Here is a 12,125-nt window from a genome sequence, read left to right as displayed (position 1 = left end):
GGAGGATGGCGTGCTGCAAAGCTGGCACTCGAGAGTTTTCTCCAAACATTTCAACGGTTCAGACAAAGGATGTGAGAAGGATGCAGAGAAAGAAGTTACAAGGAGGCGGATTTCAGCTCAATCTATGCAAGAACTTTCTCTTAATAGTCAAAGAGATGGAATGGGCTGTCAGAACAGGGAGCCACACCTGCTGGTTGTGCTTCAAGCACAGACTGATCAAAAAATAGAGAGGATTTAGGCACCATACAAGGCGCCTGGATGAGATGCTAGTTAAAGTCTGTCCAACCTTGAGTTTCCATGGTTCTTTTTCACAGCAGCATTATTATTTGAGGTCATTTGATAATTTGCCACTAGCCTTGTACAGGCAGAGATTACTCTGAATCTACTAAGGAATTACAGAAATTTTTACTCTAGTTAATTGTACTCTGGTTAAAAGTTCTGTGAATCTGAGAATGTGTCCAGGTTTGGTGAGTGCTTTGGATTTCTGCACTAGGAGTCTTACCCGTGTGTACATGCATACATTTATATTGTGTGTAGCTATACAGTATACATATGGTAAGCATATGGTACAGCACACAGTGTTTTTGTCAAACTGTAGGTCACAAGCCGTTAGTGAGTCCTGATATCAATTTAGTCGGCCCAAACCAGCTTAAAAAAAAAATAAACTAGGGGCTTCCCTGGTGGCGCAGTGGTTGAGAGTCCGCCTGCCGATGCAGGGGACACGGGTTTGTGCCCCGGTCCGGGAAGATCCCACATGCCGCGGAGCGGCTGGGCCCGTGAGCCATGGCCGCTGAGCCTGCGCGTCCGGAGCCTGTGCTCCGCAACGGGAGAGGCCACAGCAGTCAGAGGCCTGCGTACCACAAAAAAAAAAAAAATAATAAAAATAATAAACTAAACAGAATAAAACAGAAAATATTAGAGTACATAATTCATAGTAAGGGTAAATTTTATTTTATGACATTTTCTGTCACATATATGTCTATATAGGTATACCGGGTCACTACATATACACTGTAATGTAAAATAAGTTTCTCACTATGGAATACGGTCAATAAAGTTCAAAAGCTATCGGCAGAGGTGTTAAGAGTTCAGGCACAGAATTAGATTCATTAAAAAAAATCAGAATAACAATAATGCCTACTTGATAGGGTTGTTGTGAAGTTTAAACAAGCTGATGAATGTCAACTGCTCAGAACCATGATTAGCACAAATGTTCAACATTTTTTAGATAACAGTTATTATTACGGCACATGCAGATATGTTTAAACCATCAAAATATATGGGAGGCTAAAAAGTTTATCAAGTAATTTACATCTGAATTTTCATTTGTCCGTAATTTTATATTTTAGTGTCTATTAATCAGAACGTTAGTGATTCTACTGTCTTTGATACACATGGTGCTTTGGCCCATATGTATCAAAAGAGGTATAAGAGTCCCTAAATCAAAATTTATTCCTAGGATTTACTCATCTTGGCTCCTAAATTCTTTCCCTTTCTGCTACATTCCTAGTATGAAATTCAAGAAAAGTAGTACATAAATTTCTTCCTTCCTCCCACTTTTGTTACCTAACTCCTGGCTCTTTCTCAAGAGATGACCTAACTCTGCTTTGCTTTTTCTTCCATCTGTTACACAGTTCTAATGTGTGGTTTAAAAAGTAGCAGAGGAATAAACGGAGGACCTGAAAAACCTAAAATCCGTAAAATATCCCCTCATAAGCAAAACATTCAATTGTCTAATTGATTTTAATTCAATTAGAGGAAAAATTAAAAGTCAGACAAGCAAGCTGAAATTGTCACTGAATGTGAGCTAAACGGATGCAGGACCCTCCTGTTGCAGGTATCTGATATGCTGATTCCCGTATTCATTATGAAGGTAAGAACACGTTAATTTACAAAAACATATGGGTCCATACAGTCAAAGTAAAGCTGGTTACTGGAGTACAGGAATCAGTTATGTGCTTAAGGCTTAGAAGTGCCAGCACTAGTTGTTCTTTTAAGGCTCCGTGGAGTTAAAAAGAGCTGGCAGGGTATGAGATTAAGCTGCCTGAAAGAAAGGAATCCTGGAAAGAAGCATCAGGTAAGGCCATGGCAGGCAGGCTCTACCCTACAAGAGCTGACAAACTTACTCAAGTTTGCTAAGCAAAATCCCAGTGCATTAGGTTGCATGTCAGAGTGACTCTGGGGCTGCTAGAGCTGACATGCTTAGTCTAGGCTGGAGTGGGAAGAGAAGGCGGCACGAAGGAGAAGACAGGAGATAAGGAGAAGGTCGACAGCTAGTCCAGCGGAGGGTTTTCCCAGAACTGTACTAGAAACGGCATTGCCGACTGTTTCTAGAATCTTTGCCGTAAACTGGCAGCCCAGACAACTATCCAACTCAAGAGCTGACCCACATAGTGTTTTCAAGATTTTAACAAACTATCAACAATAAATGGCCATTTGACGCAAAATCCAGATTTCCACCATCTTTCGCTCCAGTGGAAGATCTAGCAGTGACTGACCAGGGTCACGGGAGGGGGGGGGGCGCGGGGGGGGCGTGATTCTCCAGCCGATGCAGTCCCTCCCACTCCCTGGCTCGTGCCTGCTTCACCATCATCTTTCTTACTGATCAGGCCCATCTGTGCTAAAAAAACTTACACTATTTTACCTTCTCAAAAATGGAACAAGTCGGGCTTCCCTGGTGGCGCAGCAGTTAAGAATCCATCTGCCAATGCAGGGGACACGGGTTCGAGCCCTCGTCCGGGAAGATCCCACATGCCGCGGAGCAACTAAGCCCGTGCGCCACAACTACTGAGCCTGCGCTCTAGAGCCCGCGAGCCACAACTACTGAGCCCACCTGCCACAGCTACTGAAGCCCGTGTGCCTAGAGCCCGTGCTCCTCAACAAGAGAAGCCACCGCAATGAGAAGCCCGCGCACCGCAACAAAGAGTAGCCCCTGCTTGCCACAACTAGAGAAAGCCTGCGCACAGCAGCGAAGACCCAACACAGCCAAAAATAAATAAATAAAATAAATTAAAAAAAAAAAAAAGGAACAAGTCAAAGCATTCAACCACTACTTCCATGAGAAAATATATGCTGAGCTCCAAAGAGTCAGGTTATAAATTTTTAAACACAATTTGTTTCTACCTTAGTCATTCCAAGGATCTTTGCAGATTTTCTGAAGATGGTCACCTTTCCTTCTCTCACCATCTCCTGTTTAGTTTGGCTCAGAGTCCTAGCCAATGTCTCACAGCTTATTTGGTTTAGCCTACGTTACATAACTTACATGGCTCGCCACACTACTTTCTGTATCCTCCTTAAACATCTGGGATGTGAGTCTCTGTTTAAGTTATGAATATTCTGTGAATAGATGATTCACAAGGTTTTCCAATTTGACTTGTTAGAAATATCTTTTTTGGGTTTTATTTCCTTTGTTTTTCAATTTCAAGATTGTATTTAAATCCACTTAGTAAAGGGAAAGAGTGTGTGTCATCTTTGCATTTTCCCCCCTATTATTTAAAGATGTTGTTACTCTGCAAGAAGCTTTCATTTTCAGACATGTCTTTTTCTGGATTTTTATAATGAACCATTATTTTTTGAGCATTAAATATAAATATATACCAAATTTCAGGTTCTAGCATGGGGATCAACAACTTGTTCTTAAATAAATGTGCCAAACCAACCTAAAATAGTTATTGGATTTAAGACTTAAATTTAGGCCTTTCTATTTTAAAATGTTAAAAGAAAACCACCCAAACCCAAACAAAACAAAACCAAAGCCAAGAAAACCACCACGTTTCAGTATGTTTCATTTTTCTGGCCACAGAAAACATATTCCAGCAGATGGGGCTAGAAATTTATATATGATTCTTGTTTTGGAGCATCACATACTCTGACAGAATACTTTTCCTGAAAAGGAAAGTTTATTTTTATTCGTGTTCTTTTACTAAAACAAGAAATTAGTGCATTACAATAATGTTGCTTCTATATTACTAAGGGGAAAAAATGCATGTTTTTCCTGTTATGCACAGATTATAGGCAAAAGTTAGAAAACACAGATGCATTTTACATTACTAGTATAAAGCTTTAGCTTTTAACCTTTCTGACTACAACCCATGGTGAGAAACCCTTTCACATACACAGTACCTACACACACACAGACACCCACACCAATAACGGACACAAAAGCTTCACGGAACAATATTTACCTTTATCATGAGTAATGCATTGATACTTTCTATTCTGTTTCATCAAACACACCAAAAAAACCCCAAACCTATTAACAACCCACTGGTTAATTTTACTACACACTGTGGTGTGAGCCTGCAAACTACTGCTGGGCGTCCCAGCACCCTGCCTCCTCTGCAAGCCTCCACGCTGCTCAGAGGTTGGTCCTTACGCTCAGGCATCGTCCTCCTCAAAGACAGGACAGGCCAACAAGCAGCACTGGCCCTGCCATGATAAGTGATGAGCCAACGGTATGTGGGCTGAATATCTCAGCAGGTTATGATCTCTACAGATGGAATCAGGTGAAGACTTGATTCTAATATAGAGGGTGAGTGACCTCACTCCGTCAATTCCAAGCGCACGCCATGTGGCAGAGGTAAGAGGGTGAGCTCAGGTGCACACGTGCGGAATGAGACAAAGGGTACCTCTTTCTGGTACAAAGTAGAGTCCTTTCCTGACTCAGTCCAGAGGGGAGGAAAGGGCTTTACCACCAAAGGGGACTCGCCAGCCCCATGATGCCCACATGGAAATGGAGGGGCCCTCTATTCCGGACAGATAAAAGCCAGTCTTCAGCCCTGGGCATATATTACCTCGTTATACCTCAAGACTGTGTTCTCCTGTAAGATCATTAGAAAATAATGTTCCAAAAATCATACTCCCTCAGGTCACTTACAAAATGCCTTCAGAAATAGAAAAGATTGTCTATTATTTTCCTGTGCTTCCAGAGGAATGACGTACTGTTTCTGTTTTCACGGAATTCCAACTGAAGTCACAGCTATTACGTTACATAACATGTCCTATGTCAGGACCCAAGGAAATAAATGATTCCTTAAGTTTGGTGATAGAAAAAGTTATTTCTTATAAGACATTCTTATGTTTTTCTTTTTTTCTTGTTAGACAACAAGAAATGTACAACCCAGGAGTATCCCTGCCTTTCTTTAATCATTGGGCTTCGCGGAACTAAATATTCAACTAGATTACTCGTATCAGATATCTGATAATATTTACTTCTCTGTTCGTTTCAACTGCTTGCTCTATTTTAAATGTAATGCTTTTATTATCTCATTTGAAACTTGTTAAATTTTGACAATCTACTTCAAATCCTTTCCTGGAAGCAGAAAGGAAAAAAGTCCTGAAGAAAAATAAAAAACGGAACCCAGGAACACTGCTTTCAAGTCTACGGACAGCCCAAAGCAATAATGCCTCTTCGACAGTTTACAACCGACAACTACAAGAACAGGTGCCATTTCTGACCTCACCAGCCTTTCATAAGAAGCTGGATTCTGCTCTGCGCTGCTCGATGTAACGCAAGAAAAAAGGGACTTGGTCCTCCTCTTTTTTGGATCTGCTGTGAATTCAAGTTTTTACACTTACTTTCATCTCAGTCACTTAAATACTAAATTTCCCAGAGGATCACAACACTAAACAACATAATTAAACACTCAAGAGCTAGAAAGAAAGGGGTGAGAGCAGAATGCATCCAAAACTCCCATCCTTCACATCGTGGGTTCAAGGAAACCAAACAAGAATGTAAACAAAGCTAGAATCCAAAACAAAAGTCATTAACCAACTCCTAGCTTCGCAACCTGAGGACAAGACGTGAAGGCCTGTACACCTTTTTAAAGGAAGTCAACCACGCAGTAAACAAAACCAAAAACAGGACAAGTTAAACGCTCTCAAGGTCTACTTCTCAGAATCGAGATTGTAAGATTGACAGTATAACCTGTTTTCTGATAGATTCAGAAGGCTTCATCAAGTGTTAAATATTTGACATTCCTACTTTTAATGTTGATGGCTGCAGACATCAAAGGTCCCTTTGCTTCTCTTCTATCCTTCCCTGTTTAATAAACATTTATTAAGTATAAGGCACAGTTTCAAGTAACATGCGAGATACACAGGTTACCAAAGGGCTTGACCCTGACCTTAAATATTTATCATTTAGTGGGCAAATGCGAACTGTAGTGGAGAACTTCCCATAAACCTCTTAACAGTGAATGAAAACAACCACTTCAACCTTCAAATGATAAAAAAAAAGCAAAAACCTTCACTCTGCTTTTTGGATTCCACCTTGCCATGTCCTTTCACCACCCCCTCCCATGCAGTCACCATTGGCTAATGAATGCATACCTGTCTGCATACTTAATGGAACAAAAATTTTTTAAATTTAATACAGAATTTCTACAGTTTGATTTTTTTTTTAATGGGGGCTTTTTATAGCACTGTTCCTAGAATAGACTTACTACTGGTCTTTTTCAAAATTTCTTTAGGCCACTAATCCTTTCATAAACTACATTTTTATATTTAATTGCCTCTATTTTGCCTTTATATGTACCACTAATTCCTAAAATTAAGATGTTGATTCCCTTTGGAGATGACAGGTTTTACTATTAGGCTTCAAAGATCCTGAAAGAAGTGCTGAGATGCTGGCTGGCTCTCCTATGTTGGTAGTAAGGCTGGGGTGGGATCCACAGGGGTTCAGAGTGATTATTAGGGAACAGAGGTGCCACCACCACAAGTGTTTTTACCTTGTTCACAGGCAGAACTGGAAGGTTGGTCCTGGATGGCTGCCTGGTCCTTGATGCTTTCAGTGGTCTCTTGATTTGCGGAAAGTCTTGTTTAGAAACAAGTGTTTCCGTTGACACAGATGAGGAATGTCTCTTCAGTATTTTTATAAACCACTTAAAACCTAACAGATTTGGTTTGTGAATCACTTTCCTATGAGTACCAAGGGAGTTCCTGGTTGGAAGGTGCTCTTTTTCATCTTGGTAACATGCGGTGTTTAATGGAGAGAGTACATTTGTATTTGATATTTTCCGGTTCATTTCCAGGACCTGGGACTTATTCAAACCAACAGCTGCTGTATCAGGAAAGAAGAAATTCACGTTCTGACTTCTTGTCAGGGTGTTGCATGTTGTGGTCTCAAATTCCTTAAGTGGTTTTAATGTTCGATGAACAAGTCTTTGGCACTGACACGCTTCTGATAAAATATAGTGAGATCTGGCCAAGGACCTGAGAAGTCTGGCTGGCATTACCACATCTCAAGCTAAAAGAAAAAGAATTCAAAGTTCAAGTTTTTCAATAAAAAATGTTTAAAAAGTATATAGTGTTTTCCCAGGTAACAGGTATATATCTGTAAAACAATTTGCAAAATAGATACATCTTAACTTAAGCCTAGTAAAAGAATGAGGTTAAAAAAATACATACAAGTATTTTCACCACCTCTCTTTTAGTCAACCTTTAGCCTTCTTTCTGGAAGGTTATAAGACTATAAAGCTATTGAGGGACTTCCCTGGCGGTCCAGTAGTTAATACTCTGCGCTCCCAATGCAGGGGGCAAGGGTTCGATCCCTGGTCTGGGAACTAAGATCCCACATGCCGCACGGCGTGGCCAAACCAAAAAAAAAAAGTAGTTTATTTGTCCTTTAAACACATATCATTTTTTTAACACCTTAAAGCAACAGACAATTATTGGTGCCTATCAGAGGTGATGTTTGAATCGGGTTTCAAAAGGGCAGAGGGATGAGCAAGGTGAACACCGCAGGTAAACAGTATTGTTCACCTGACAAACAGGATGCAACTTCAGGGGAGCCAGGCGTGAGCTGCAGCAGCAGCTGAGGGCTGAACAGGAGCCTGTGGCTGCATCCTAAGCACTGGTCCTAAAGTTTCTATAGGAGAGGGAAGTCGGAGCTCTTCATGTGAGACTCACATGGTCAAAAGTACATTCAAGAAACATATCCTTGGTTAAAACTTAGAGGAGGAACTGAGAGACACTAAGACATTGCTTTCTGAGTACTTTGAACCCAGCAAGCGCTCTGCTTCACCTCACGACAATCCTGTGAGGTACTTCCCAGGGTAAACTGAGGCTTAGGGAGGCTGACTGCTTACAATCAGTGATGCAGAGACAGAAGGAAATCCCAGGCTTTTCCAGTTCTAGAGACAACACTGTAACCACTGCATATATATTATCTCCCTTTAAAAGGATGAGGGCAGGGGGTTCCCTGGTGGTGCAGTGGTTGAGAGTCCGCCTGCCGATGCAGGGGACATGGGTTCATGCCCCGGTCCGGGAAGATCCCACGTGCCGCGGAGCAGCTGGGCCCGTGAGCCATGGCCGCTGAGCCTGCGTGGCCGGAGCCTGTGCTCAGCAACGGGGATGGCCGCGGCAGTGAGAGGCCCGTGTACCGCAAAAAAATAAAAATAAATAAATAAATAAAATAAGAGAATGAGGGCAAGGATGAGTCACTGCGATATTTAGGAGGTAGAACCTGCTGCTTTCAAAATATCTTCCAAAGTTGGAATTCTCTGTTTAGTTCCAGTCCAACTAGCTATTTTAGTTCACGTTTAGTTAGTACTATTACCTGCCAGTTGAACCAGTGGGTTTTGCAGAACCTAATTATACAATATTTTAGGAATCTGTTTACACAGGTCTGGATTCTTCCATTCTCTTCTAGGAAATTCTTACCTCCAAGCTCTAAATCTTGCCTTCACACAGAGGCTGGGACAAAGAATGTAAAAGCTACAGGACAAACAAGTGTGCTTTCTATCTTTGCTGAGAAAAAAACAGAGGGGTAGCATTTAAGGTATCCGACACACACACAAAATTATTTAGGCTTTGTTAAAAACTGGAACACATCTCAGAAAAGTGAAATTTTAATTGCACAGACTAAATTTAAAGATAAAAACACACTACACTTTTAATTACACTAAGAGCTTTATATAACATTTTGGGTACCGAATTTCCATGCTCCGCATTGCCCTTGTCATATTTCTCGATGGTGTCTACATCCGTGCAGATTGGTGGGGGGCATGATCCCCCCCGTCCCGAGTGATCTCATCTTCCATCCTCCCTTAGCCACTCACTCCCAGGGTCTTATGCTCCGAGCTATATCGTGGCCATTAGGCACCTGCGGCTACTGAGTACTTGAAATGTGGCTCAATAAAATTTAAAAAGTAATTTTTTTTGGTACCTTTTATTATATACTTAATACAAAAAGTAAAATATCTCAATAATTTTTATATTGATTACTTGTTGAAATAATATTTTTAGATATATTGGGCTAAATAAAATTAACCTCACCTCTTGGGCTTCCCTGGTGGCACAGTGGTTGGGAATCCGCCTGCTGATGCAGGGGACGCGGGTTCGTGCCCCGGTCCGGGAGGATCCCACATGCCGCGGAGCGGCTGGGCCCGTGAGCCATGGCCGCTGAGCCTGCGCGTCCGGAGCCTGTGCTCCGCAACGGGAGAGGCCACAGCGGTGAGAGGCCCACGTACCGCAAAAAAAAAAAAAAAAAAAAAAAATTAACCTCACCCCTTAATTTTTACTTTTAAAGTGTCTAGAAAACTTAAAATGCCGTGTGTGGCTTGTATCGTATTCCTGTTGGAGGGTCCTGCTCTAGACCTGTCATTACCAATATCTGCAACCTCATGTTCTCAATTTCAAGCATTCTACTCTCCAAACACCACCTCTGATCTTTCAGCCTCACTCCTTCTATCACCCAATTCCAACAGTTCTTCAACCCCAACAGGACCTACAATTCAATGATCCAACCACTTTTTCACTGTCCCTCACTCCCCACATCACTTCCTCCACACTTAGTTATATTCCATGGACCTCAAATCCCTTGTACCCCACTCTTCCACATACCCACGTGGCAAAACCTCAACGTGAATTAAATATAATTCACCTAACTTATGCCTGGACTCCTGCACCTCAACGTGGCTGGAGACGGACAACCAACCAACAACCATCTGGTCTCACTTTAAAATCATGACCACTCACTTCAGGTGGGCCTTTCATGCCGCTCAACGATCTTAAATACTGTACTTCCATACTATATTTTACTTTTTGCTCTCTCCTCACACCTTCAATGCCTCCTCCTTTCTCATTCTCAATAACGACCTTGCTTCCGCTTTGGTTGACAAAACACAAATAATCAGGAGAGAACTTCCACCAGCCCTTGCCATCATCCACCTGCCCACCTATTGCTTTTGTGCCCATATACTTTGTCTTCCCTTCTGCTGCTACAGATGAGGTGCCCGTGGTCCCATCTACAGCCAGGTCCTCTGTCTGCACACCAAGTCTCTTCCCTCCCTGCCTACAGAAGACATAGTTAAGCCCTTCTCCCCTCTCTCCCCCATGCTATTTATTTTTCCCTTTTTACTGACACATTCCTATTAGCATACAACTAGGCTCTGATTTCTCCCACCTTATAAAAACAACTCTTCCCCGACCCCCATCTTCCCTTCCATATACTACACTTGTTCTCTGAGCTCCTTTCCTTTTAGAGTTTTATTGCCTCTCTCCATCTCCTCTTCTCTGATTTTTTTTGAACCCACTCCAATTGGGCTTTCATCTCTGTCACTTCACCAAAGCCCATTTGTCAAGGCCAGCAATGACCACCACATTTATAAGTCCTGTGGTCACTTCTCAGTATTCATTTTACCTGACTGACCAGCAACATGTGATACAGCTGATCACCCCACCCTACTCCCTCACTCGTTTCTGGGATACCACGCTGGCCATTTTCATCCTACCTCACGGGTAGGATGTCTCTTTTGCTCGTCTCCCATCCCAAGAATGTAATGTACCAAGGCTCAGTATTTGGGCCACCTTTCTTCTCTATTCTCAGCTCTTGGTGATCTCACCCAATCTCATAGTTTTATATAGTACCTACAATTGATGAATAGCAAATATTTATCCCTAAACTACTCTGATGAGCATGAAAAATGTAACATGCTCAAAACTGAGCTCCTGAAATCTTCCTGCAAATCCTATTCTTCCCAGTCTCCCCCACTCATAAAATAGCAATTACATCCTTCCCTTTGTCAAGGCCCCAAACCTTCAGTCCACCTTATTCTTCTCTTCCTTCTCCATACCCAGTCTGGCAGCAAATCCCACTGGCTTTGTTCGGACTGGTCCTCACCACCAACACTGCCACCACCCTGGTCCAAGCTGCTGTCCTTCCCAGGGATTACTGTCGCAGCCTCCGAATTGGTTTCCCAGCTTCTGTTCTTCAGATTCTCCTGAACACAGCAACCAAACTCAAATCGGATTACATCTTCCCTCTTCATAAAATCTGATGATGGCCTCACATTTCACTTGAAATAAAAGCCCAACACCTTAAGATAGACTACATGGCCCTCCATTCTCTGCCCTTTATCACCACTCTGACATCTCCTCCAGCTTTTTCCCCTCGCTCATTTTGCTCCAGTCACTCTGGTCTCTGGTCTCTGTACTTACTATCCCTTATACTCTTCTCTCGGGTGTCTGTAAGCCTCATTCCCTCACCTCCTTCAGACCTTTGCTCAAATGTCTCCTACACAGTGAAGTCTTCCCTGACCACTTCATTTAAAACGCACACCAGCACCCACACTCTAGCTTCCTCCACTATTTCTCCATTGCATTTAACATCACTTGCAAACACGTTGTGTTCTTAATTTATTAACTCACACAACAAATTATGAACTGAGTGCCTACCATGTGACAGAAATTATCCTACTTGCTAATACAGCTGAAAATAAAATAGACGAAAATCCCTATCTTTTGAAAGTTACATCACAGTGGGGGGTGAGAGATAATACACGTGGTAAACCACTAAAATATACATTAAATAGTCACAACGCTACAAGGAAAAAAACAAGAGGAAAGGAGATCTTTGTCTCTCTCCTGTACCTAAGCTCCTTGAGGATAAAGATTTGCCTCTTGTTCATGCTGTGTCTCCTGTAACCAGAGTGCCCAGCAAACAGCAGGTATTCAACTCGTATTTTTTGAATGAAATACAAGGCAGCTACTCAGTTCTTGGACACATTTTCTACTTTTTAAGAACATACCAACTAAGAAATCTGTATCAACTAGGCTATAAATCAATGGATAAGTGGCGCTAATCTCTGGAGCACGCCTTCCAATTCCTTAAGCTGCTCAAAATT

General features: G+C 42.0%; 1 protein-coding gene across 4 annotated transcripts in view; it reads right to left on the bottom strand.

The window, feature by feature from the left end:
* RMND1 (required for meiotic nuclear division 1 homolog) overlaps positions 1-12,125 on the bottom strand; it is a 39,396-nt gene that overhangs the window by 26,888 nt on the left and 383 nt on the right. For 2 of the 4 annotated variants that reach the window (XM_033404825.2, XM_004263710.3), the window contains exon 2: positions 6,729-7,246. In XM_033404825.2, coding sequence (XP_033260716.1) covers positions 6,729-7,232 — 504 coding nt within the window. In that variant the 5' untranslated portion in view covers positions 7,233-7,246. Of the gene's footprint in view, positions 1-6,728; positions 7,247-8,661; positions 8,764-9,276; positions 11,010-12,125 lie in introns of those variants that run through there. The other 2 variants (XM_033404807.2, XM_033404816.2) reach the window with 2 other exon arrangements.

This window comes from Orcinus orca, chromosome 12 (assembly GCF_937001465.1).
Source record: "Orcinus orca chromosome 12, mOrcOrc1.1, whole genome shotgun sequence".
Classification (NCBI taxonomy): domain Eukaryota; kingdom Metazoa; phylum Chordata; class Mammalia; order Artiodactyla; family Delphinidae; genus Orcinus; species Orcinus orca.
Note: the sequence above shows the minus strand (reverse complement) of the source record. Positions and strands in the feature narration are given on the sequence as shown.